Source organism: Penicillium solitum, assembly GCF_028829755.1.
Source record: "Penicillium solitum strain IBT 25940 chromosome Unknown utg000003l_segment0_segment0, whole genome shotgun sequence".
Classification (NCBI taxonomy): Eukaryota; Fungi; Ascomycota; class Eurotiomycetes; order Eurotiales; family Aspergillaceae; genus Penicillium; species Penicillium solitum.
The window spans coordinates 4,134,290-4,159,384 of NW_027072123.1; the positions used below are offsets into that span (position 1 = coordinate 4,134,290).

Consider the following 25,095-nt stretch of genomic DNA (forward strand, 5'->3'; position numbering starts at 1 on the left):
AAATTATATGCAAACCTTGCAAAGTTTTCAGGGGACTTTTTTCAAGGTCACGTGTACCCCATCTGGAATTTCTTAACCCATTGATCCTCCACCTTATCTCGTGTCACCGCTGGGTTTATTGCCATTTCTAAATCCTCGACCTTTACGACTCTCGCGCCTTTCACAACTCATCTCGTCCCGGTGATCCGCCTTTTCTTCCCGACTCTCCGCCCATCCACCTCATTCACACGTCATGGATCACACGCGCGATCCCTGTCCCTGGGTTGCCCTGAGCGACTTCGGTGGTGCCTTCGCCATGGGTGCTATTGGTGGTGCTGTGTGGCACGGTGTTAAGGGATTCCGCAACAGTCCGTACGGCGAGCGCCGGATAGGTGCGCTCACAGCAATCAAAGCGCGCGCGCCCGTCCTCGGTGGTAACTTCGGCTGCTGGGGAGGTCTCTTCAGTATTTACGACTGTTCAATTAAGGGTATTCGCAAGAAGGAAGATCCCTATAATGCTATCATTGCTGGTTTCTTTACTGGTGGCTCCCTCGCTATCCGTGGTGGTTATAAGGCCGCCCGAAACTCCGCTATTATGTGTGCCGTCTTCCTCGCTGTCATCGAGGGTGTCGGTATTGGATTCCAGCGCATGATGGCCGATAACACAAAGCTCGAGGTATGTCAAATTTACCACATTCAAGTTGATCCGCATGCAATTAGACGTGATTGCTGACTATGAATATTATTAGCTTCCTCCCCTTCCTCCGTCGGAACAGAAGGCCCTCGCTTGAATTCTCTCCTCGGTTCATATCCTCCTTCGATCGCCGTCAATATATCCTCCCTTCTATCACTGTCTTCATAACAACATCTTCACATCAAGTCTCTCTTCTCAGGCGTTCGGTTGATGTCATTATTCCTAAACAACATAGCACCGAGGCTCCCGTTTTGTTCCTACTTTCCGCCCTCGCTTTTAATGCCGCCTCTTACGGCCTGTGTCGAAGCATTGTACATTAAATACGGCGATTCATTCTCATAGCTGGTTCTAAGACCGGTGTATGTCTTTTCATGGCCGCTTGGCTAAACCACAAAATTTATATGACATCTGTTTTCTTCTTCCTTCAGCACTTATGAAATAGACAACAAAATCTGCATATTGCACGGTATACTGCTAATAGCTCTTGGAATGAATAAAGTCCACAGGCAGCAATGCATAGTCTATCGTCTGAGCCCCCTCGAGCAGCTCCAAATCGCAACGATGTAGATCGGGATGCCGGCTGTATATAGCCTATGGACCCACTTGTGGTATGTGCGATAGTGCTCTAATGCTGAGACCACGGGGCTCTTCTCCGACTCATCGAAGTCGGCCCCTTATAGTACTTCAATGTTGTAATCGAATTTGAAGTACCCAATGCCATAGTCAGCGACCAAGCGGTCAATAACATGATACATCCGCTGACGCACTAGCAGGTGCCGGGAATCCAGCCAATACCGGCATTTCTCAACAACACATCTGCCTTTATCGTAGGAAAAGGCCCCATTACGAAATCAAGGAGTGATACTACCTGCTTATTCCCTCCCCAGTTATTCCCCTCTGGTTTTTACCAATGGCTTATGTCAAGCTCTAGTTAATGCATAAGGGGGAAAGTGTAGGCGGATTATAATAGAGTGATCGGTCTATACGGGAGAAGATAATAGCAAATCAAAATAGAAGCTACTTCAAACAAGAGGAAGAGTCAGGCGTGTTTTGCGTGGAAGTTCTGGCCGTCATAAAGTACAGATGAGATTTGTTCCTTACCTCGCCATCTCACCTCCACTCTGCGACTCTGTAGCCGTTCCAGGAGTTATCTCTTAGACCTCGGAAGTATTTGATATCTGCTCTAGGGCTGTCAGCTTTGCTTATATAAAGAGCCACTAGTTCGGGGCTAAGAACGTTGTCCCAAGGTTGCCCCTCCTGGGGTCAGCCCCACAGCTACCCGAGCAGATCCAAGGACCTTCCTATTACAACTTTGAAAGTACAACGCGTAACTAGGCATATCCTCCATGGAGCCCGTCAGCTTTGCTGTCGGAATTATAGGGCTTGCAGGTCTCTTCAGTACTTGCCTGGAGGCCGTTGAAAGATTCGATTCGTGGAAAGACTACGATTCCGAGTTTCGTTCTCTTGTCGCCCAATTTAAAGCCCAAAAGCTTCGACTCGCGAAATGGGGTGTGGCAGTGGGCCTAGAAGATGACGAACTCTCATATGTACACAACACCCTTCTTGATGACCCAAAGATCGAGTCGATGGTTAAAGAGCTCCTCTTGGCAATCGATGCCGTTTGCCGCGATGAGGATAAAGCGTTTTTGACACCGATGCTGGGAAAAGACGAAACCCCCGCCAAAGACCAACTATTCCATCGCCATGCTCCTCGCGAATCCAAACGTCAGAAACTTGGATGGGTTTTCAGAACCAAAGCTAAGCGAGTCACGCAAGTTGATAATTTCTCCAAATTGGTGGACACTCTTCATAACTTGATACCAATCGAGGATCCAAAGGAACATATGGGAAGAAGGCCCACTGGTGGTAAGTGGCCATTTACCACTCACTTGAATGTTTTCAAAGCTTATGAACTTTCTTTCCCCCCCCCCCCCCCCCAGACAGAGTGTCGGAGGCAGATGGATGGCGAAATGAGCTCGAAAATCTGGTAAAGCGCATGGAGACTCAGATGGAAGGTTGTCCCATCCCATTTTCCGTTGATATTCTTTGGCTCAATCTTGATGATTCTAGATGAATATAGACGAGATTTACAGGCATGGCTCCTCGGCTCTAGCTCTTCGAGCGAGCTGTACGAGATATTTTCTGAGAGGAAAATCAAAGGCACCTGCGAGTGGGTTTTGGGCCAGCCATGGTTCCTCGACTGGAACTCGCCAGACTTCCCAACTGGATGTGCTAAGATTCTCTGGATCAATGGTCATGCGGGGTTTGGGAAGTCAGTCATATGTGCGAGAGTTATTGACCATGTTTCTTCCAATTCGAAGGATCCCGTTGCTCATTTCTTCTTTTCATCCGACTTTGAAAGCAGAAGGGACCCATTTATCGCAATTAGGTCATGGCTATCCCAATTGTTACGTCACCCCGTCGTCTTTTCTTTAGCCCGCGAGAGATTGGCAACGCAACAAGGACAGAGAGCAACGCGTGGGGATACACTAAAGCTCCTACGTGAGGTTGTCATAAAGATACCCCGGTGCACATTTGTCCTGGACGGCCTCGATGAATGTAGATGGGTTGAACAGGACTATAACCCCAGCCATGGGGCTTCGATCGTTGACTTCTTGGAGTCATTGAGACAAGCAGTCGCTGGTACATCTACTCGACTTTTGGTTGTTAGTCGCGATGAGCCAGAAATCCGGGCTTGTCTTGTGAACGAGTCCAATACCAATGATACTATTGTAATTCAGCACAGCATCACACCAGAGGACGTCCGACCCGATCTTGATATGTTCGCTCGCTCCATAGTGAACAAAAAGTTATCAACAATGACAGAAGGGACAAAGGAAGACATTTCTCAGAAACTGGCTGAATGTTGTAACGGACAGTTTCTTTGGGTTCAGATGCAGGAGAGCCAGCTGCGCGACTGGAAAAGCCCAAAACAACTCGAAAAAGCGATCAATTCCACTCCTCCTGGTCTTGATAAGACCTACGACCGAGAATGGATGGGAATCTCGCATCTCTCGGAGGATAATCGAGAACGAAGTATCGCTTTACTACGATGGGCCGCGTTTGCCCTTCGGCCGCTTTCAGTATGTGAGATGGCTGGAGCCTTATTGATCAGTGCAGACTGTGATGAGGTCAGATTCGGAGGGGTCCCGGGCAGAATCAACGAGAATTATATCAGAACAGAAATGATGGAACTTTGTGGGTCATTGATTGATATCCGAAGTCCTGAGGGAGAATGTGATCCCGGGTCGAAAACCGTACATTTGGCGCATTTCACTGTCAAGGAATACTTGCTATGCAACCTTCCAGTGCAAGGGAGACTACTGCAACTCAACTCGAGCTTGAAATTTTCAACAGAAGGAATGGAGAACACTTTGGCTGCCAGGATGTGTCTTTGCTACGTGGACTGCGAAGAAGTTTGGCAAGAGACCTCTGAGGAAGGACGAGCTCAGGTCCTTGGCTCTTTCCGGGATTATGCTGCCGGATCATGGTATCAGCACGCCTCTTTCGGAAATATACGTGACTCGGAGTTGGTGCAATCTGTGAAGCAGCTTTTTGATATCGAAAATCCAAACTGGGGCTCGTGGAAAGAGTGGTTCGACTTGAATGATGGGTCACAAGAGATAGGGTGTTTCGACAGCGACGAGGACCCAGACCCACCAACCTCTGAAGACAAACAAGAGATAGGGTCTTCAAAGAGCGGAGACGATCCAGACTTATCTATATCTAAAGACGGACAAATCATCCAAACCACCTCCATGAGCCCTTTGTACTACGCAACATGGCTTGGTCTAACTGATACTATGGACCTCCTCCTACAAAGCGAAAAATGCTCAATCGACGAGCAAGGAAACTTTGGACGGACCCCGTTATCAGCAGCTTGTGAAAGAGGACACCTGGATGTTGTCAAGAAACTCTTAGACAATGACGCGGACCTTGAGATAGCCGGTGATAATGAGCACACTCCTCTTCACGCTGCCGCGTGCAGTGGGCATGCCGAAGTAGTAAAGCTACTTCTTGAAAAGGGCGCCAAAATTCACAACGGATCTGATGGATCGAAAACGTCACTTTATTGTGCCTGTTTAAACGGTCATCATCAGGTAGCTCAAATGCTCCTTCAATGGGAGCCTGAACTGCTGGCCACACATGAGGAATGGATACCTCTGCTTGCTGCATCCCAAGGTGGGTTTCTAGACATTGTCCAGCTTCTTATTCAAAGAGGAGCGGATATTGGCGCCTCTGATAGCTTTGGACAAACACCTCTCTATATTGCTTGCGAAGATGGTCACATTGAGGTTGTGCGCCTATTGCTTGACAAGGGTGCAGATGTTCACCATCCCAACCAATTCGGGTGGACTCCAGTAAATACCGCCTCTGATGAAGGATTCTCAGACATTGTTCTCCTCCTTGTTGAGAGAGGGGCAGATATTAATGTCCCGAACGAGTCTGGTGAGACACCTCTCTATAATTCTTCCTGGGGAGGCCATAGTGAGGTTGTACGCCTATTGCTTGAGGGAGGGGCGGATATCGAAGTCCAGAGCGAGTCTGGTGAGACACCTCTCTCTAGCGCTTGCCGCAGAGGTCATATTGAGGTTGTGCGCCTATTGCTTGACAAGGGTGCAGAAATCCACCATCAGAGCCAATCCGGATGGACGCCAGTAAATGACGCCTCTGAGGCAGGATTTTTTGACATTGTTCAGCTTCTTATTGAAAGAGGGGCAGATATCGAAGTCCAGAACGAGTCTGGTGAGACACCTCTCTACCTTGCTTGCGAAAATGGTCATGTTGATGTTGTGCGCCTATTGCTTGACAAAGGTGCAAATGTTCACCATTCAACCCATAGAGAATGGACGGCGGTACATATCGCCTCACAGAAGGGGTTTTTAGACATCGTTCTACTTCTTATTGATAGAGCGGCAGATATTAACGCCCAGAGTAACTATGGGGAGACAGCCCTCCTTCGCGCTTCGTCCAAAGGTCACCTTGAAGTTGTCAAAAGTCTCGTTGCAAAGGGAGCAGACTTTGAAATTGCGAATCGATGTGGCCTCAAACCGCTGATCGTTGCTTCTGAGAGAGGCTTTTTGGATGTCCTTACTCTGTTACTCGAGGAGGGAGCAAAAATTGAAGATGCGGACGATAATGGCAGGAGGCCCCTACATAGGGCTGCATGGAAAGGCCATCTGGACATTACCAACAAGTTGCTTGAGAATGGGGCAAACATTGCTAGCGTGACAGAAGATGGTCGCACGCCTTTACATTTTGCATCATATAATAACTCATTGGATGTTGTTAATCTCTTGCTGGAGAAGGAGGCTGATATCAAATGTGTGACCAAGGATGGTGTCACGCCTCTACATTTTGCATCATATAATGACTCGTTGGACGTTGTTAGTCTCTTGATTGACAAAGGAGCGGATATTGAAAGCGTGGACGTGTGTATGAGGACTCCGCTACATGAAGCTTCAGTTACTGGGAATCTGGACGTTGTTAATCTGCTGCTAGAAAGGGGCGCGGCCATCAACAGCGTGACAGAAGGTGGTGTCACGCCTTTACATGCCGCTTCACTCAATAGGTTCAAGGGAGTTGTCGAACGTTTGCTCAAGCAGGGCGCAGTTTTCAAAAGCGTGGCAAAAGGTGGTGCCACGCCTCTACATTTTGCATCATATGGTAACTCATTGGATGTTGTTAATATCTTGGTTGACAAAGGGGCGGATATTGAAAGCGTGGACGTGCGTATGGGGACTCCACTGCATATAGCTTCAGTTTCTGGGAATCTGGACGTTGTTAATCTGCTGCTAGAGAGGGGCGCGGCCATCGAGAAGGGGAATTTTGATGATAAAACGCTCTTGCGCTATGTGTCACCACATGGCCAATTGGAAGTCATCAACAATTTCCTTCATTCTGAAAGGCTCAGGATTGACATTCGGGTTGAAAAAGGCTGCACGCCAATCTTCTATGTTGTGGCACGAGGCCCCAGCAAAATGGTCAAACTTCTTCTTCTGCGTCTTCATACAAATGCAAAGGATCGGTATAGCGCAATGCGACTATTAGCCGCTGCGAGAAACGGTTATGAAGAGGTCATCGAACAGTTGATCACGCTAGCAGGGAGGCAGTCAAACTTGGATGGACTTGGTCGAGAATTGATCTGGTGGGCGATAGGGATTGGGCGCGGTCGGATCCTTGGTCTGATACACCAGTGGTGCTACACACAAAGCTTTGGTGCTCGAATCCCACAAGCTAGCGATGGCAAACTATGGTCATTGGTGAATTTGGATCTGAGGCGGATTTGCGATGTGTGTACTCGGCCGATGTTGATTAATACTTCATATCGCCGATGTGAAGGTTGCAACAATTTCAACATTTGCTTGGATTGTGTGGGAGTCAAAGTTGAATGCCTGGATACTGTTCATGAATGGTCTTCTTGTGAGCATGATTATTTGGGGGAGGATGGGAAGGATGGGAAAAACAACAGGAACGACGACACGAGGGACGGGAATGAGGATGGCAACTGAGGCGTTCATTGAAATCGTATAATATTCTGCTTGGATTGTTTTGGGTAAACATTATAAGGGAACAGGCATGGGAAGTCCTTATAATCGCAGGATGCAGACCTCTTCTGCTAGAACCCTCGTTCATGTAGCCAAATCCATCACCAGTCTCAATCACCACGACCAGGCCTAGGCGCCTAGGCAAACCAAGACTCACCGAATGGAAATAGATGCAAAGCCTTGGCGATGAGCAGTGATGTTGGTTAGATGCAGTTCTTCCTCCCAAACCCCAGTATTCCTCTTGCCTGTGCCGTTATCGTTCGTACATTTTAACTCTTCAACTATTCCTAATCCTCACACCCAAGACGTCTTCGCCATTTCTTCGTTGCGGGTGTTTTAAGAATGCTGCAGTAACTATTGTGTTAGCTGCACCCAAACTCAGCATGGCAGGTCACTTGTTATCACGCGAAATCTGTAGAAAGACCAATAGCTCAAGGAAAATTTGAATTCAATCGTTGTTGAATCTTGTATCATAAATTGGGTTCTAACACAGATGAGATGCGATATGTAAAAGTTTGAAATAATTCAGTCTTTAAAATTCGCTTAGTGAAGATTTTGCATCACGATGCCCTTCGTGAAAGTGAAGCTTTCTCCTAGGACTTCACATGCTGGAAATGACCAGTCCTGAATGAGGGAATCTCTATCTATGAGTTCCGACAGAGATTGCAATAGAGTGGTCGTGAAGAAAAGGGCTGACGATATTGGTAGAGAGGTAGCAGGCGTTTGTTCCGAGTTGAACATGAAAGGCAGGCTGGTGTAGATCTCGTGTAATAGTAGCGAAATGGTGGAACATGACTGGTCATGTTGTAATTTGAAATTATCACCCGGCAACATTGAGGGTGGCAGGATGTTGAAATTGTCAATGATTATCTTGTTTGCTAGAATGCGGGCTAGGCGATAGTAGTTCCACATTCGAGCATACCAAACGTCCTGATAAATGTGTTGTGGTCCTTTGAGGAGCTTGTGATAATTCCACGACGCAGGAAGTGAAGTTCCCCAGTTTTGGAGGTCTTGGTCGGTTTTTATGGCCAGTACAACTAGCTGACTGGGTAAAAAAAGGCTACGGTTCGCCAAGCCACGAATATTCACCAAGGTACCCATGATATCAAAAAGTCTCATTGCCGATAACAAGGGATCCTCATCGTCTTGTGAGGTATTCGATGCTGCTCCAAAGCGGCCTGGTAATCCTAGTAAGAAGTGTGGAACTGTTTTGCCACTGATAAGACACGCAAGTGCCTTGAAAAATAAGTAATCAGTAAGTTCCTTGGTCTCTAATGGCATACCAACGTACTGTAGTGTAGCAGATCTCTATAATTTCTTTCACTGGCGAGACTGGCAAACCACTGGTAGAACATAAGTAGCCCAAGAATGCAGCAGCGCCGTGGACATGCTTTTGCCAGGCATATGAAGAGGAGTGGTTATCGCATGTGATCATCTGCAACATCAACTATCCGTCAGTCCAGTAGCTTAAATTTGAATTAGCAGGATATCAGAGCACGGAACCTCGAAGATAGACAAAATAAAACTTCCAGCGATAGATTGCTCAATTCCAGAGTCCTGGCCGCCAATGATTGCTTTAGTAAGGACCCTTATAGCAAAGTTGTATTTTCTTCGCGCCAAATCCATCATATCAGGATCTTTGTGGACAACGGCAAGTGCAGCGAGTCCAACGGAGGTAATACTGATAGTGGCAGAAGATGGGTGCTCTGCACCGGAATCCATCCAGTGCTTACACCCATCCCCCAAGATCGCAAAGTTGTCAGAAAATACTTTCTGTGCAAGTTCTTCGATATTGAAAGTGGGTTTTACTGCGACTAGGCTCCAACAAGTGGCATCCTTGTTAGCCTTGGTCACCCTGGTACTTGAAGCATGCAGCTTCTGAATCGTCGACCTAGTCTGATCTCGAAAAAGTAGATCTGACTGAGACCTATAACCAGTGCAACTTAGACCGGCTCGAGCGCACTGGCTACATCTTGGTCGGAGAAGATTGCACTATCGAGAGAGATTAGTAATGCGCACAAGGCTGGCGAAAATTTTATGGAAGTGGGAAGCCAACCTTGATTCTCCTAGATCTGCAGTTCCCACAAGCCGGGCTAGCTCTGGTAGATGCCATGATGGTGGCAAAGTGACGTATCCAAAATAATTCAGTCAAAGAACGTTGCGATGGGCGCAGCACTGCCGCTTGGGCACCACAGTTTGATATTTTGGTCGCTGACAAAACACCCCGCAGTTTACCTTTGTGTGGCTACCAAGACAAGACAGTACTCGGTGCTCCGTAGAGATATGGTCAGATATATTGTGAGTCTTGAGCTGTCCTACGAGGAGATTCAGGCGAAAGTGGAGTAAGATTTCGGCAAACAGCTTATCATTGGTTGGAATGACCGCGCTAATCCACGACTGGCTTACCCAAACGGGAATAGCGCAAATATCAATGCTATACCACGACTGATTTGTCTAATTGGGAATAGAGCTGACGGTATGATCAGATTATTTACTATCCTATGAATGAGTTGCCCAATACAGATACTGTCGATAACCATATGGAGGACCATACATTGCGTCACATCTCTAGCTATAAAAGGAGGAGAGACTGACTTGTCTTCGCTATTGTCGTCTCATTCGAAACTTACATATTTCTCTTTCGATTCACAATAGTTTCTCGCCTTCTTCCTCCTTATATTACTTCATATACATTTCGCTTTCAAACATTACTTCCGTCTAACATGGAACCTATCCGGAACGTCGCACTCTTAGGAGTTAGTTTACTGGGAATCAAATGGTTATGTTTGTTATACTGATATGTGGTCAATAGAAAGGATGGCTGGGATCCGCAATCTTGGAGCAGCTTGTGAATACTGGCTTCCAAGTCACGGTGCTGAGTCGCACAGCTCGCTCTGTGGACGAAGCCCCTTCTAGCATTAAGACCGTGCAAGTCGATTATTCGTCTATCGACAGTCTTGTAGCCGCTCTTCAGGGCCAGGATGCTGTGGTGTCTACCGTCGGTTCATCCGGTATTAGCGCACAGAAGACGGCTATCGATGCTAGCATTCAGGCTGGCGTCCGACGATTCATCCCTTCCGACTTTGGGGCGCTCACCACCAGACCTGGAGCAGAGTCACTTCCACTTAACGTCTTATGGATTGACATCCAAAATTATCTCAAAGAAAAGGCGCTGAGTGGACAGATCGAGTATACACTCTTTGCTGTTGGGCCCTTCCTGGAATTTGTCATGTCGATGCCGTTTTTGACCGACCTGCAGACTCAAACTGCTCCAGTTTATGACAATGGTGTGCATACTTTCAGCTCCACTAGTGTGCCAAGCGTCGGGAAAGCCGTTGCTGGTGCTTTGAAGAATGCCGCGGCGACCAAAAACCGCTTGGTAAGCGTTCATGACATTGTCCTGACTCAAAACAAAGTTTTGAACCTGGCAAAGAAGTACTCGGGGTCTTATGTCAAATGGATTGAGGATCCATTGGATGCAGCGGCTGAGCTTGAGACAATTCTCGAAAACACCAAGCAGAGCGACCTGGACCTCTTCAAAACACTTGCGCTGTTGAAAGCTGCGCTCTTGGGTGGCAAATTTGAGGCCGAGTTCAAGACTTTGGATAATGACCTTCTCGGGGTGCGCGTTCTTTCTGATGATGAATTTGAGAAGATCTTTGCTACGGCTTTTCAGCCAGGCCAGATGGTTGCACAGGAGGACCTTCAGGCAAACGTTGAAGGGATCCAAGGCGAGGCTTAACAAGCGGTTAAAAGGATATTCCAGATGCTGTTACATAGTGTGTTTCATGTGATCGACTGCCATTGAAGAACAGGGGCAAAGGAACGACAATTTGATTTTTCAATTTTTTGCAATTTTCTTTTTCATTTAGCACAGCCCAGCGAATATCCGTGGTTTAAATTGAATTTAGCCCTGCGAGGGGAAACCCAAGAAAGGTAGGAAAGGCGAGAAAATTAGACTCCAACTTATTATCCGACACACCCGAATGACCGAAGGAGGCAAACTACTCCGCAACCGCTTACTCCTTTGATATTATTGAACAAGACTCAGGAGAAATAAGCCCTGGCTAATCATTTGGAGGCTCTGTTAAAACGATAGCCCCACAAAATACCGTGGCAAAAAGTGTGGCTGAGTCGGTGGATGATAGGAACCGACTTGAAGCCTTGAATGGATAGAGTATAGGATGCTGGGATGCTGGGCAAAATGTCTGGGCGTTGAACTACAAAAAGTAAAAATTCATATCTTGCTGGGAAATTAATCGAGCTCTTGAGTGATGGATAGCATCCAGAGGTCATATCATCAACATTGTAACAATCGGCTGCTTTAGTTGTGGATTTCTATAGGTGAAAGCAGTATGTCCGGATAAAAGGTTGCCACAGGAGACTGACGTAAAATTCGAGTCTGTCAAAGTGCCGGGCAGCTGCGGATCCAGGTGGACAATCTTGGAAGATGCCATGAAGAACTGATGTAAGGTATCCGTTCTTTTTCCTCTCGGATGTGTTTCGGAGGGGGAACAAAGTGTTCTATTTGGCGAACCGAACTCGTTGAATGATTGGATCGATCTGAAGTTTGGAATCGAAATTCTGGAAACCGCGAGTTCCACTCGCAAGCTGATGACGAAGTGTTCGAGATGACGAAGCGTTCGAGACCGTTTGTGGAAATCTCAGCCGCATGTTCTGATTGGCTGTTTGGTCTCGGAAGCCAACCTTATTGATGGAACCCACATCTATAATTGTAGTCTATCCACATCCTTCGCATCTTTTGGGTCCTCTTGTAAAGTTTCATCCTCATCCGGACGACTCCACCGAGCACAATAAAAAGATGGACATCCGCAGATATGGCTTCCTTTTTCTTTTCTTCTTCAAACACATTCTTTGATCTTCAAGTCACTCTTTTTCTTGAAGTCATTCATTCATTCGAGGTTGATCCTCCATTACTGTCACTTTAGTATCTCTGTAAACCAGTTGACTACTTTTGTCTTACCACTTTCACTCCCTCAATTTACAATCTTCCATCATGACTTTCTTCAACGTCTTCCTTACCGGCCTTCTCGCTGCCGCCGCTGCTGCTCTCCCCCACTCCGCTCGATCCGGAGAATCCGGCGCCGTTGAGACCCGCGATTCCAGCACCGGCAGTCTTCAGATTGTCAACAACATGGATACCGACGTCTACCTGTGGACCACTTCATCCGATTCTGGGTCCATGAAGACCCTCAGTACCGGAGGTGACTACAGCGAGGACTGGGTCACCAACTCCAACGGTGGCGGTATCTCCATCAAGATGTCGACCAGCGAGAGCGAGGATAGCGTTCTTCAGTTCGAATACACCCAGGATGGTGACACCCTTTACTGGGACATGTCCTCCATCGATCTTGACTCGACCTCCGAGTTTGTCAAGTCGGGCTTCACCGTCCTCCCCAGTGACTCGAGCTGCAAGACTGTTTCTTGTGCCGCTGGCGATGCGGACTGCAAGGATGCTTACCAGCTCCCAGATGACGTGAACACCTACTCTTGCTCTCTGAGCGCTGGTTTCACTCTGACTCTGGGATAAATCCTCGTGTTTTTCTTTTCTTAAAACCGGCAGGACCGATGGACTTTTGTTTTGTTTTGCTTTTTCTTTATGATTTGCAGAATATTACTGCCTCCTTGGGTTTGATGAACCAACTCTTGGATATGTATATAAACTTCTGCAGAAGTCGATGTTTTACTATATAGCAGTGAGCTTATCAAGTATCACTAGCACCATACATGAATGCGATTCGGAATGTGTTGAATAAGAAAATATCCTGACTATCTAGGCGTAGGTATAATTTGATGTTCGTCTGATTCGCCCTGCACGTGTGGGCTGATTTCTTGCTATTGTAATTAACACATCGGGGGTTTATATCTGTCTCCATGAATTGCGGTGGATATTCGGATCTAATGACATCTTGAGACCTTTAAAGTGAGTTGTGTTGAGACTCTGCTTCAAGCATATATATTATTACATAGGACCTTGCTTCTCTACAAGACTGACCGCTTCTCTCTCCTCTCCAGCGGCAGATATATAGATCCATTGTTTTCCTCCCCTTTCGCTCCGCCATTAGTTGCCGACCGACACAAGCAAAATATAGTCGCATGTTCTCTCATCTTTTCTTTTCTTGTAAATATTGTGCTCCTGAAACCCCACTATGTGGAATGTAGCTGCCGAGAGTGACCTTTTGATCCTGAGCAGTAAGTATGACGGCTTTCTGCAAACAAACTTGTAAAGGTCATCCAACCCATTCATAAAGTCCAAAATGAATCCAAATCTCAGAATCCCGCGCTGTGTTACACATGGTCTATTTATCTGATCTGATGACTTTGTCGCCGATGTGCTATCACCATAGATGGCTGCACGACCATCGACGCTGCTCTATGACAGGGGTTGGGGTCTATTCGGATGACAGGACATCCGGGGCCACGAGTGTGTACAAAGTAGGGAGCAGAGTCGCGCGGATTCCGCATTCTGGGGTAGACACGTGAAAGTTCCTGCCTCAGGTGTCAAACTCGATCCCCGCCCCGGCAGTTCCATGGCCGCGGGTCGTAACGTTGTGACTAATCTCTCGGTCAAGTCGTGTGGACCGAGGCTCATCGCGAGTCTGTGAACCACCGAGGTTGCTTTGCTTTATAGGCTGCAACCCCATCCCTCCTCTTCCCCAGGTTTTCTTTTTCCATTACCTTCAATCCACATACCTTCATAATGGCGTCTCCTCGTAAGTGTCTTCCAAGAACTATACTATGTTTACTCTGCCCATTATTTTCATGTGATCTCCTTCTACATGACGGAGGGCTCCACATAGGCACATGGCCACAACAACATCGATGTTAACCATGACCACTGAACAGAACAAATCCGTACCCCGATCACTGATCTGCTCAAGATCAACCACCCCGTCCTGCTGGCAGGCATGAACGTGGCTGCCGGACCCAAGCTGGCCGCCGCTGTCACTAATGCTGGTGGTCTGGGTGTCATCGGTGGCGTTGGCTATACCCCCGAGATGCTCCGCGAGCAAGTCGCCGAACTCAAGAGCTACCTGAACGACAAGAACGCTCCCTTCGGTGTCGACCTTCTCCTTCCCCAGGTTGGCGGCAGTGCCCGCAAGACCAAGTAAGAACCTTCGATCACTGCGGTGCTTTTTCCGTTGTTGACACATGCTAATCGCGTTTTGTTTCGGCAAATAGCTACGACTACACCAAGGGCAAGCTCGGTGAGCTCGTTGATATTATCATCCAGGAAAAGGCTAGCCTTTTCGTCTCCGCTGTCGGTGTTCCCCCTAAGGCTGTTGTCGATAAGCTCCACGGTGCCGGCATCCTCTGCATGAACATGATCGGCCACCCCAAGCACGTCCAGAAGGCCCTTGATGTTGGTGTTGATATTATCTGCGCCCAGGGTGGTGAGGGCGGTGGTCACACCGGTGATGTCCCTACCACTGTTCTCATCCCCACCGTTGCCAAGTTGGTCGAGGGCAAGAAGAGCCCTCTGACTGGCCAGCCCGTGCAGGTCATCGCGGCCGGTGGTCTTTTCAACGGCAACTCGGTTGCTGCTGCCCTTATGCTCGGCGCCTCCGCTGTCTGGATCGGTACCCGCTTCATCCTGTCTGATGAGGCCGGTGCCCCCACCGCTCACCAAGAGGCTGTCCGTACCTCCAACTTCGAGGATAACATCCGTACTATTATCTTCACTGTATGTATCCCCTTGCTATGCTATTATCAAGATGTTCAGGTTGCTAACAAAGGGTATAGGGTCGTCCCCTCCGTGTTCGCAAGAACCCTTACATCGTCAACTGGGAGGAGAACCGTCACGATGAGATCAAGCAACTCACCTCCAAGGGTGTCATCCCCGTCGAGCACGACATGGAGAACTTGCCCGATGATGTCGACGATGACACTTTGGACAATGCCCGTCCCTTCTTGATGGGCAAGGTTGCCGCCGTTGTCAACGAGAAGAAGTCTGCCAAGGCTATCGTTGATGAGCTCGTCGGAGATGCCGCTGTTCTGCTCCAAAAGGGTAACAAGATGGTTGCTAAGCTGTAAATAAAGTATTCCCTATATGTTTCGGTTTCTATAGTCATCTTCAGCGTTGAATAATCAACCCCGGCCGAGAATATTACCGGCCGAATTTTGGAACTTGCCTATATTTTGCTCGATGTCTAATGTAGTTAGCGCTGCGTAATCCCCTCTCAAGGATGCTACGGAATTATCCCTGATATTTCGAAAACCCTGATCCAAAAAAAGCTCTTAAGCGCCGGGGTGGGGTACTCGACCACCAACCACTACTCCGGATTTCCACATGGAGATTACATCCATAATCTCTGTTACCGGCATTAGCTAGTCAACTTCTGATATAAATAGATTGTCTATCCTTGTTTCCCGTGTCTACATGTGCTCGCATGCTGTCGATCGGTATTTTGTTCGCCTTTTTTGATCAATTAGTAACACACGAAGATAACCTTGGAAGCAAAGATGTCCACTATATAAAGGCTTGGTAGAGCTCATGCTACTTGAAATATATATCAAAACTCAGCTCGGATTGTTCTATCTATGAAAAAGCTAGGAGTGAAGGGTGTTGGAAGTAAGCAAAATACACGTACAGACGGACATTGAGTGATATCCCTGCAGGAATACATGCAACTATTTCCTTCTTTCTCGCACGGACTGTGACGGGAGATACGATACAACGCCGATGAATTACCATGCCCGATAGACGGGTATTCCACCGCGATCCGACGAGATATTCCTAGAAACCGAGGCGTCCGTTCTAGAGCGACAACTTGGATAAACAGCCAAGATGCTGCACGCCACCTTTATTGAGTTTCCAATAGGCACACGATGTTACTAGACGACCACTATCATACCTCTGGGCAGACTCCAGTTCGGGCACTTAGTTAGAATCTTTGTAGAAACTCCACACATACACGCCTCCGTCATGATATCTTTGCAGCTTGCAGGGTTATCTCGGGATGCCCAATCCTTTGCAGTCTAAACACGCAAATATAATTGCAACGCAAGGTACAGGCATGCATACTGCAAATGGTTCAACGTGCAAGTGGGGCTTTGTGGGTCTGACAGGCCTTCCTATGTACATGGATAGGTAGAGGATGTCTACGAGCATATCAGGCTTAGCTCCAGGCATTAGGCTTGACCGATCATGGAGTACTCTGAGTCAAGCAAGGGATCTGACTTCTTGCTTTACGCATCAATTGTCACAATTACCCGGGTGATCAACTAGAAGTCGGCTGCACGGTCAGTGATATCAAGCCAATAGCATCGTAGACCAATGATCGAAGGCCTGATGGTGGAGAGTCCACCTAATTATAGAGACTATCTAGCAATTAGATGCAGCACAGGAGGCACTTCTGCAGCACAAATCACACTCAAGGCGGTCGACACCTTCCCGTTGACTGATCTACAAGCGTAGGGAAAAGGAAGCGGAGATTGCAATTGCTAAATATAAAAATCAGTGCAGGGTGGTGGACCACTGAGCAAAAGAGAGTCCTCGATGGCCAATGAGGATTGATATGGCGCTCTGCGCGGCATTCACCAGGTCATATCACAGAACGACCATCCGTGACTTGAGGCCTCTTAGCTTTTTCAACTCACCGTGTCCCTTTGTGCCTATTTTTGTATACCTAGACCCACGCCAAGCACCCAATTGAGCCTGAAAACCTACACTCACCGAGTGCGCTATACTCTCACATGATGGGATGTTTCCTGTGCGTATTGCAGATGTGCCGTCTTGCAGGCCCCGGATGGTGGCGGACTCCGGAGAGATTCTGGCCTATGATTCATGCTTATACCAGGGTCTAGAATGTACTGGTCTCTTTAGCTATAGGGTTGAGGTCTTGAGGTCGAAATATGCTTACCATTACCAGTCTTCGGGTAGACTTGAAACGCACTGCGATACCAATATCTTGCCCTGCAGTTGAGCAAGCTCCGTGCCGGCCTGAGAGCCTTACGGAGATTAACAAATCAACAACACCTAGACTGTCACGCTTGACCCGTTGATCAATATGTCTATTTTTGTACTGTGCTGTCCGTATGCGCTGAAGAGTAGTCTCTTGTCAACAACTCATCCATAGATATCAATGTCTGGTGGGCGGATCGGGCCGAGCCCATAGTGAATCATAGGAAGTAAACACTTAGACAACCTCCAGCTGGTACATACCTAGGTATAGACTGTAGCTGTAGGTAAATTGTATGGATGTTCAAGTTGGAGGGATGTGCATAGACATCAATTGATCTGGCACAATTTCTTACTGTTGGGGTGTTGATGTGGGCCGACTCGGTATGTTTGGGTCATCGATCGTTCTTACCCGAATGCACCACCGACGACTGGGACTTGGCGAGAGGACAATGACAAGCCTAATACACGTCATGTCCAGTCCAAGATACATACCAAGTCATTCACTTTAATCAGATGGCATGAGGGATAACATTGGAAGATTGTTTGCACATGTGTGTAATACCTCAAAATGAACCATGGAACACCGGAGGTCAAATATCGAGGGTGAGCACTAAAACGAAAAGGGAAAGGCCGTAAAGTGTATATATAGCCCTGTGGAGCGAGCATCGGGCCCGGGGACCCTAGGACGATGCCTCTAGGACTATGTACGGATCAACAATTCACTCTCTCGAGAAAGTCCTACTTCCTTTTCAAGAATCGGTTAGCGAGATGTTGGATAATCGACACACTCGGGCCCTGTTCAACTCTAAATAAAGCACTGCAAGCGCCGTGGCGGGGAATGAATTGAGTGACAGGGGGCTGAGGACCAATGAATTGTGTATTCTCCCACGCGATAGACCAGATTCAAATTCCAAGAGAAAAGTCCCCGCACTGTCCAGATGCGAGCCTATGTGATGGGTCAGGGTCACAGTTCAATTATAGAATTCCAAAGTCAAAAGGAGTTAGGATGTCAAAGCTCATAGAATAGTATTGGCCGATTGAGGAGGCATAATCACCACAGTATACTATCGAAAATCTGCCCACTCACAGACTCGGCCAGGACGAAACTGCTTCTGTGAGATCCTATTGATCAAGACGTGCATAATTGCTGCAGCAAAGCGGGTTATTTTTGTCCCATCTGCGCCCATCACTCGGTCAAAGTAGCCTTTCCAGTACTTACATCTTCGCTCTCCCCCTGCCCCTCCATGCAGCCCCTCTGCAGGTTCTCTAAGATTTGGGCTTTTGTTTCTTTGCTTTTCTGTCTTTTCTGGCTTTTCTGACCTTTTTGGGATTTTTGGGGATTTATTTTGATTTAATTTTTCTCGACAATTTCATCTTTTCCTTTTCCTTTTTTTTTTCTTTTCTTTCTTTCTTTCCCCCCCCCTAATCCCGTTAACCCTACTCCGTACAATCCTTCTGTCCAAGTTGCTGGGTCACCCCTCATCTCCACTCTCCAACCCGTCAGGTTAAACCAATTACTTTCTCAAATTCCGATATCACCGATTCTGGGATTATACCTAAGTCTAAGGAGTAAGTATTCTATAAATAACATTTCCTGATATCCCAGCCTTTTCACTCCAATCCCGGGATATCACATTACCGTACGGAGTATTGGACTTCAACCCGTCAACCCGCCTCTCTCCCCGCTCGTTCCGCCCCATCAGGTGGTTCTTGGCCCCTTTATCAACCCTAAGGTTTTTTTCGTCACACCGACTGAGTTCTTGGCCATCCATTGGCGATTATATTATACTTGTGTTTTCCCGGCTTTGCGCTGGTGAGCCCACAAGCTGGCGGACACCTACGGAAATATTACCGTGCCCTAGAGAGTTGGTTGGAAAGTACCTACAAAGTCTTTCCCCAATCTATATCATCTAGGCACAAGAGACTCAGATAAAATACTTTAATAGATTCCGGGACAATGTCGCTTAAACAAGTAAGTGTTATCTGCTGTGACCTCGGAACATTAAGCATGCTAACATCGTGGTCGAATAGGAAATCGAAACATGGGTGCAGGCCCTTGATGCCTATGATAATCAAGAATTCGAAGAGTCCCTACGATGCTTCGATCAGATTGCCGACACATCAAAGATCTTGTTCAACTGCGGAGTGATCTATGCAACGCTAGGCGAGCACCATAAAGCAGTAAGTGAACTTATGAGATGTTGTTTTATTTTTACAGCTAATTAATTTCGCTGCAGGTAGAATGCTATCAACGTGCTGTCGGCCTAGACCGGTATCTGGCAATCGCGTACTTTCAACAAGGTGTATCTAATTTCTTGATCGGCGACTTCGAAGAAGCGTTGGCCAACTTTAATGACACTTTGTTGTACCTGCGAGGGAATACTTCTATCGACTATGAACAGTTGGGTCTCCATTTCCGCCTCTTTTCATGCGAAGTCCTGTTCAATCGTGGTCTCTGCTATATCTACCTCCGGCAAATGAACCCAGGCATCCAGGACCTCGAGTATGCAGCCAAGGAAAAGGTTACCCCAGATCACGATGTGATTGACGATGCTATCCGGGAGAATGCAGATGTATGTGGATTCTATCAATCCGCTGCGATACAAGCTAATTTAAATTCAGGGTTATACCGTCTTCTCAATCCCAGTGGGGGTTCTCTATCGTCCCAACGCAGCTAAAGTCAAGAATCTCAAAACAAAAGACTATCTAGGCAAGGCTCGCCTAGTTGCCGCATCGGACCGCAACCAATCATCAGACCACCAATGGAATCCAATGGTAATTGACAAAGAAGCCCTCCAAGGTCGCGAAGGAGTCTCCTTTGCGGCATCCAACCTGGTCCGCCAAAACCTCAGCAGCCGGACTCGTCAACAATCCGAACCACCCCTAAACCGCAACGTATTCCCTCCAACACCACCACCAGACGACCGATCCGTCAGTACAGCCTCTGGATCGGGATCAGCATCCGGACACCACCGAACATCATCTCTCCGAAACGTCCGCCCACCCCGTCTAGACCTAGATCGCGCAGGCGCCAGCCTAGACCGCCGACCCTATCCGCAAGAACAAACATCCACCGAGAAACCACGGATAGGAACGACGCGAACAGCCTCAGAGCCACGCGGACCATCCACACGACAAAATAACATGCGCGGATACCAGGAAAGCAGTCGAAGCAGCTTAACCCGCGAACAAGCCGGCCACCGCAGAAACCTCAGCGATACAAACACAAACTACGGACCGGAACCAGACTACGGCCATACAGACCAATACGATCCATACTCAAGCCAGCGCAATCTAGCAAATACAGGCTGGGGTCGTGGATCCCGCCACCAACCACCGCAATATATCGACGAAGAGGAAGAATATGGCAGCGACACATGCGATACAACGACCCTTAACGACGGCGCTTTCGAGCTCGTCGCCGCTCAAGCGGGTCCGAGTCAGTCGCCCCAACAACGTCGTACTCGTTCTCCGGCGCGATACTCCCGTCATGCGAATCCAAGGAGACCTGAGATTCAGAAATTTAGAGTTAAAGTACACGCTCCTGATGATACTAGGTATATCATGGTTGGGCCGAAGATTGAGTTTGGGGAATTTGAGAATCGGATTCGTGAGAAGTTCGGGTTCAAGTGTCCTCTGAAGATGAAGGTGCAGGATGATGGGGATATGATTACCATGGTAGACCAGGAAGATCTGGATTTGCTGGTTAGTTCGGCGAAGGAGGTTGCTAAGCGGGAGAGAAGTGAGATGGGGAAGATCGAGGTGAGTCTTATCTATCCTTTGTGATTTTTTTGAGAATCGCATTTCCTGACTGGTGTTCTTGTCTAGATATGGGTGGAAGAACGCTCTATGATTTGATGCATGATTGGATTTTCTTCTCTGTTGATATTAGCATGATTTCTTTTTTTGTCTATACCCTGTTTTGCATATTTAGCATGAAAATACGACCAGCGCATGAGAAATACTAATGTAATTCTCTTTCTACCTGGGTTTACACTTAGGAGAATGTTGTAGGTAGGCTCGTGGGCCACCTAAATCAGGAAGAGGCTTCGTTTGGGAAAACATATGATCGGGGATGTTGAGAGGTTTGTTGCCGAGACTCAATAGGGATCTACTAATACTCATTTCCCCTGGTAACAACGAGAAAGAGCATGGTTGATTATTGTATTGCTAGCCCATCTAGAATAGCCTCGTTCGCTTAGCCGAACATGTATTAAGTGAATCTCTCCGTTGATTCCGCATGTTCTGCTCGTTTTCCAACAGTATCTCCTGCACACAGCGACTTCCGCTAGGATCGTGCTTCACCCGGTCGTCGTTGAGGATGTTCGTGAGAGTTGCTTTGACTTGGTGGTGGTAGTCGCGGATTTGGTCATTTGTAGCATCAGTGGCATTTCCAAAGCTTGACACTAGTGGGTCTTTTTGGCACGGCATGGAATATGAAGTGATCGACCGTGTGGTGGATGGGGTTGAATTTAGGGTGGGCAGCTTAGTGGATGTTGCTGCTGGACGCTTGTTTTGAGGTGGACGCGCCATTTTGGATGTACGTATGATGGAGGATGGAATTGTTGGATTTGATAAGTGTTAAAGGGCAGATGAAGTTGCTTTTAAGCAAGAAATATATCTGATACAGTAGAGGCAAACTACATGTATCAAGCTGTGTCACTTAAGGTGACGTCTGGCCGGCATATCTGAAACCTGGCTGATTCCTTGTCTGCCGTCAATACGTTTAATGTCAGAGGTATAGACATGGTAATTTCCGCCAATCACAAGGTGATTTATGCTTAGTCTTTGTTTAGAATTTCAGATCCTCGTAGAAAAACGTGTATATGACCTGTCAAGTGTACTATGTTGTCATGCTAGTCCCTAGTCTGCAGGGTTGTCGCCACTTGCGGACTTGTGGATGACAGCGACATGGGCCATACCAGACTTCCAGTTTTAAGGTTTATCATTCCCTGGTCTGGTCATCCTTTATGATGTCCTGTAAATATCCCCAAGGCCCCAGGATCAACCAATTAAGTCATAAGTTGATACGTGTCGATGTGTTGAATTGGTTTCAATTCAGATTTGCTTAAGGCGTTGGCTAGGCCCCTCCAGTCTCCTATTCAGTATCGGTCTCCCAATTCTTTGTCTTTCCGGTCTCTCTCTTCTCGGTCTCAAACTCGGCTGTGCCTCCAATCCAGAGGCCATTAACACTACTGCCCCATGTCCTAAACCTCAAATTAATCTCACGATGACGGTCCTCGTCCAAACGCTGCCTAATCTTAAGCATCTGGTTAGGGTCATGGACCACACCATTGACCAACACCCCAAAAGCCAAAGCACTCGCAGTCTCCTCCCAATCCCTCCAATTCTCAGGAACCTGCCTCAGTTCGTACTCGTACGGTTTGTGGTCGTCGGTGGCATACAGACACGCACCATTGCTTTTGATCCTGCCAAGGTTCTTCCTGATGAGACCATGTTCCAGCTCCAACTCATTCAACTTCGCAACTGATTTGATCGGAATCAGCGTCGTCACCTTTCTATTCGTGCCAGCATTCTGGATTGCTGATCCAGGTATCATGTCCTCTCTGTTGATGTTCAGGTCACGTAGTATGGCGTCGATGTATTTGTTAGCCACATTATCCATGCTTGTACATTTCGGGTAGGAGAATTCAACCCAGATACTGTCCTTTGTGCTGTCTTTGTCTGTAGTTTTTGTGATCCTCGCTTCAACGCGACCGGTCTTGGACCAGATATGGAGGTTGTCCCCCGACATCATCCCGAGCTTTGATATTAGCCACACAGTTCCAATCATTGCATGGGCGCAGTTCTCTAGTTCATGCGTGGGTCCCAGAGGCGGATCTCATAGTCGCAGTCTGAGCCTGCCCGTGTGGGGAAGACGAACCCGCTCATGTGGCCGTAGGTTGAGGCAACCTCTCGTATTTCTTCATCGGACATGCGCCTGTCGTTTAGGATAACTGAAAGGGTACCATCACCCTTTAGGCCTCCAGGACAAACTCGCAAAAGATGAACTTGACGTTCCTCCATTGTAGATGGATGAGATGTAGTGTAGTGATTAGAGAGATGGGTTAGTTCTTTATAGATGTAATACCACTTTGAGAATTGATGAGTTGCATGATGAAAGGCAAGAGAAACAAATGCTAAAGGCAATTTAAATAGTTGGTGACATTCCTTGTCCCATCTCTGGTCCAAGTACTCTGTACTCCAGGAACATACAAACACGGGGTGCGGGATAGACCACCCGCGCAGTGACGTTGGGTGTTGATCGACAAGTGTACAGTATAGCAACCACACTACACACATATCAGACCATGCCACTCCCACAATGACCGACCTAACACCAACCCTCAATAACCTGCTTTCAAAGCAAGGCTCATCAATCCCACAAACCAGAAAACCTTGCACAGAAACTGCGGACGAGTTCCTAAAGGAGGCATACCGAATTGTAAGCCACGCCCTCTATACCCAAACCCCAGCAAAGCAGAAAGAACCTCTAACACAAGTACACCTAGAACTCACACATCCATTCCCTCCTCCAATACCTCCAATCAATCCGCCACGCCTACCTCTCAACAACCCAACCACAACGCCGCCAAAACACAATAATCCCCAACCCCAAAAATGCACCCCCAACCGCCAACACCCAAACAAACCTCACAGACCCCGAACGCGACGCAGTCGACACATCAACAGCCCTCCTCCTCCGCGACCTAGCAACCTCAATCGCAAACCTTTCTTCCGCAGAATCCCTCCGCCAAGAAACATCCTCCACCCTCCTCCACAAGAAATATGGCCACTCCGCCGCCGGCGCCCTCCTCTGGCGCTGGGCCGGCGGGGGCGGTGCACTAGACAGCTCCAGCGCCGAGAACGAGGGTAAATCCGCTGAACAGATCCGCGCAGAGGAGAGCGCGCGGTCGATAGCAACTGTCCGCGAGAGCGTGCTTTGGTTCCTGAGGCGCGGGCTTGAGTGTGCTGTTGGTGTGCAGCGTCGGATGGTTGAGAAGAGGATTGAAAGGGTACGGGAGAAGGAGAAGAGTGTGCTTTATAAGGTTGCTGCGGGGAAACCTGCTGGTGGGAATGGCACTGGGCCTCGGAAGGGGTCTGTTTCTGTGTCGGAGAGGACTGGAGCTGGAGCTGGAGCTGGAGCTGGAGCTGGGGGTGCGGGTGTGGGTTCCTTCGATCCTACTTTCCAGGCGCCTGATGCGGCGGTTCTGAGTGAGGCGGATACGGCGCGAATCGAGGCGCAGCTTTCGCCCGAGCAGTTGCAGCTTTTTGCTGAGGAGAATGATACTATGCTTAAGCATTATGAGGATACGTTGGGGAAAGTCCAGTATGTTTCTTCCTTCATTTTGACGTGGCTAGGGTTGGGGTTGGTTTTGTTGGATTATGCTAATATATTCTTCTTTTAGAAACGCCGAGAAATCTCTCCTTGAGATCTCCTCTTTGCAGGAAACCCTTGTCTCTCACCTCGCTACGCAGGAGGAACATATTTCCCAGCTTGTCTCCGATGTGGATACGACACAGACGAATGTCGGACAGGGAAATCGTGAGTTGAAGCGTGCTACTGAGCGACGGAGTACAGCGCAGGCTGTCTTTTGGGGGACTGTTGGGTTGTGTACCTGGCTTGTGGTTTGGGACTTGGTCTTTTAGTCCCGATACTGCTGAACAGGTTTATCTCAGATGCTTTCATGGAAAGCATTTTTATACGATACCAGATACCATTATGTCTATTTCGTTAAAATGTAGCGCATTGTCTCAAAGTCTCTTCCTCAATTCGGATGCCGTAGTTATTTTGTCTAGCTGTTAGGCTGCATCTTACTATTGACGGCCGGTCTGGCCAAAGAAATGGGAATCATATCTCAAGTGAGGCGTCAATTCTATTGGCATACTGCAGAAACCATTGAGAAATTAGTCCCACACTAGTTCAATGCCACATTGCTATAGTCTAT

At 47.8% G+C, this 25,095-nt stretch overlaps 11 protein-coding genes across 11 annotated transcripts; 7 read left to right on the plus strand and 4 right to left on the minus strand.

The window, feature by feature from the left end:
* Nucleotides 1–232: 232 nt before the first annotated feature.
* N7455_005497 (uncharacterized protein) lies at nucleotides 233–770 on the plus strand (the record flags this gene model as incomplete). Its single annotated transcript, XM_040957108.1, has 2 exons — nucleotides 233–655; nucleotides 729–770. 2 exons carry the CDS (start codon nucleotides 233–235, stop codon nucleotides 768–770), a joined length of 465 nt encoding a protein of 154 aa, XP_040812449.1.
* Nucleotides 771–2,019: 1,249 nt separating this feature from the next.
* Nucleotides 2,020–7,185, plus strand: N7455_005498 (uncharacterized protein; the record flags this gene model as incomplete). Its single annotated transcript, XM_065605052.1, has 2 exons — nucleotides 2,020–2,539; nucleotides 2,744–7,185. 2 exons carry the CDS (start codon nucleotides 2,020–2,022, stop codon nucleotides 7,183–7,185), a joined length of 4,962 nt encoding a protein of 1,653 aa, XP_065461952.1.
* Nucleotides 7,186–7,764: 579 nt separating this feature from the next.
* Nucleotides 7,765–9,334, minus strand: N7455_005499 (Zn(II)2Cys6 transcription factor domain-containing protein; the record flags this gene model as incomplete). The annotated part of the gene is made up of 4 exons (XM_065605053.1): nucleotides 7,765–8,457; nucleotides 8,513–8,656; nucleotides 8,725–9,213; nucleotides 9,278–9,334. The coding sequence occupies 4 exons, from the start codon at nucleotides 9,332–9,334 to the stop codon at nucleotides 7,765–7,767; spliced, it is 1,383 nt and encodes a 460-aa protein (XP_065461953.1).
* Nucleotides 9,335–9,818: 484 nt separating this feature from the next.
* N7455_005500 (aromatic alcohol reductase) lies at nucleotides 9,819–11,071 on the plus strand. The gene is made up of 2 exons (XM_040957051.2): nucleotides 9,819–9,977; nucleotides 10,034–11,071. The coding sequence occupies exons 1-2, from the start codon at nucleotides 9,945–9,947 to the stop codon at nucleotides 10,961–10,963; spliced, it is 963 nt and encodes a 320-aa protein (XP_040812500.2). The 5' UTR covers nucleotides 9,819–9,944; the 3' UTR covers nucleotides 10,964–11,071.
* Nucleotides 11,072–12,238: 1,167 nt separating this feature from the next.
* N7455_005501 (uncharacterized protein) lies at nucleotides 12,239–12,772 on the plus strand (the record flags this gene model as incomplete). The annotated part of the gene is made up of 1 exon (XM_040957144.2): nucleotides 12,239–12,772. One exon carries the CDS (start codon nucleotides 12,239–12,241, stop codon nucleotides 12,770–12,772), a length of 534 nt encoding a protein of 177 aa, XP_040812498.1.
* A 1,170-nt stretch (nucleotides 12,773–13,942) lies between these two features.
* N7455_005502 (nitronate monooxygenase) lies at nucleotides 13,943–15,276 on the plus strand (the record flags this gene model as incomplete). Its single annotated transcript, XM_040957052.2, has 4 exons — nucleotides 13,943–13,955; nucleotides 14,089–14,350; nucleotides 14,425–14,926; nucleotides 14,986–15,276. The coding sequence occupies 4 exons, from the start codon at nucleotides 13,943–13,945 to the stop codon at nucleotides 15,274–15,276; spliced, it is 1,068 nt and encodes a 355-aa protein (XP_040812404.1).
* A 3,827-nt stretch (nucleotides 15,277–19,103) lies between these two features.
* N7455_005503 (putative PB1 domain protein) lies at nucleotides 19,104–21,004 on the plus strand (the record flags this gene model as incomplete). The annotated part of the gene is made up of 5 exons (XM_040957072.2): nucleotides 19,104–19,118; nucleotides 19,178–19,327; nucleotides 19,384–19,719; nucleotides 19,769–20,908; nucleotides 20,975–21,004. The coding sequence occupies 5 exons, from the start codon at nucleotides 19,104–19,106 to the stop codon at nucleotides 21,002–21,004; spliced, it is 1,671 nt and encodes a 556-aa protein (XP_040812375.2).
* A 321-nt stretch (nucleotides 21,005–21,325) lies between these two features.
* Nucleotides 21,326–21,679, minus strand: N7455_005504 (uncharacterized protein; the record flags this gene model as incomplete). Its single annotated transcript, XM_040957068.2, has 1 exon — nucleotides 21,326–21,679. The coding sequence occupies one exon, from the start codon at nucleotides 21,677–21,679 to the stop codon at nucleotides 21,326–21,328; it is 354 nt and encodes a 117-aa protein (XP_040812402.2).
* A 565-nt stretch (nucleotides 21,680–22,244) lies between these two features.
* N7455_005505 (uncharacterized protein) lies at nucleotides 22,245–22,904 on the minus strand (the record flags this gene model as incomplete). Its single annotated transcript, XM_040957081.2, has 1 exon — nucleotides 22,245–22,904. One exon carries the CDS (start codon nucleotides 22,902–22,904, stop codon nucleotides 22,245–22,247), a length of 660 nt encoding a protein of 219 aa, XP_040812348.2.
* Nucleotides 22,905–22,957: 53 nt separating this feature from the next.
* On the minus strand, nucleotides 22,958–23,173 carry N7455_005506 (uncharacterized protein; the record flags this gene model as incomplete). The annotated part of the gene is made up of 1 exon (XM_065605054.1): nucleotides 22,958–23,173. One exon carries the CDS (start codon nucleotides 23,171–23,173, stop codon nucleotides 22,958–22,960), a length of 216 nt encoding a protein of 71 aa, XP_065461954.1.
* Nucleotides 23,174–23,471: 298 nt separating this feature from the next.
* Nucleotides 23,472–24,796, plus strand: N7455_005507 (uncharacterized protein; the record flags this gene model as incomplete). The annotated part of the gene is made up of 3 exons (XM_040957106.2): nucleotides 23,472–23,591; nucleotides 23,659–24,476; nucleotides 24,556–24,796. The coding sequence occupies 3 exons, from the start codon at nucleotides 23,472–23,474 to the stop codon at nucleotides 24,794–24,796; spliced, it is 1,179 nt and encodes a 392-aa protein (XP_040812367.2).
* Nucleotides 24,797–25,095: the final 299 nt, after the last annotated feature.

Bases quoted from the DNA above. Each gene is read 5' to 3' on its own strand.
- N7455_005500 (XM_040957051.2), top strand. From the start codon at position 9,945: ATGGAACCTATCCGGAACGTCGCACTCTTAGGA. The intron at 9,978-10,033 runs GTTAGTTTACTG...TGTGGTCAATAG, and splicing joins GGAACGTCGCACTCTTAGGA to AAAGGATGGCTGGGATCCGC.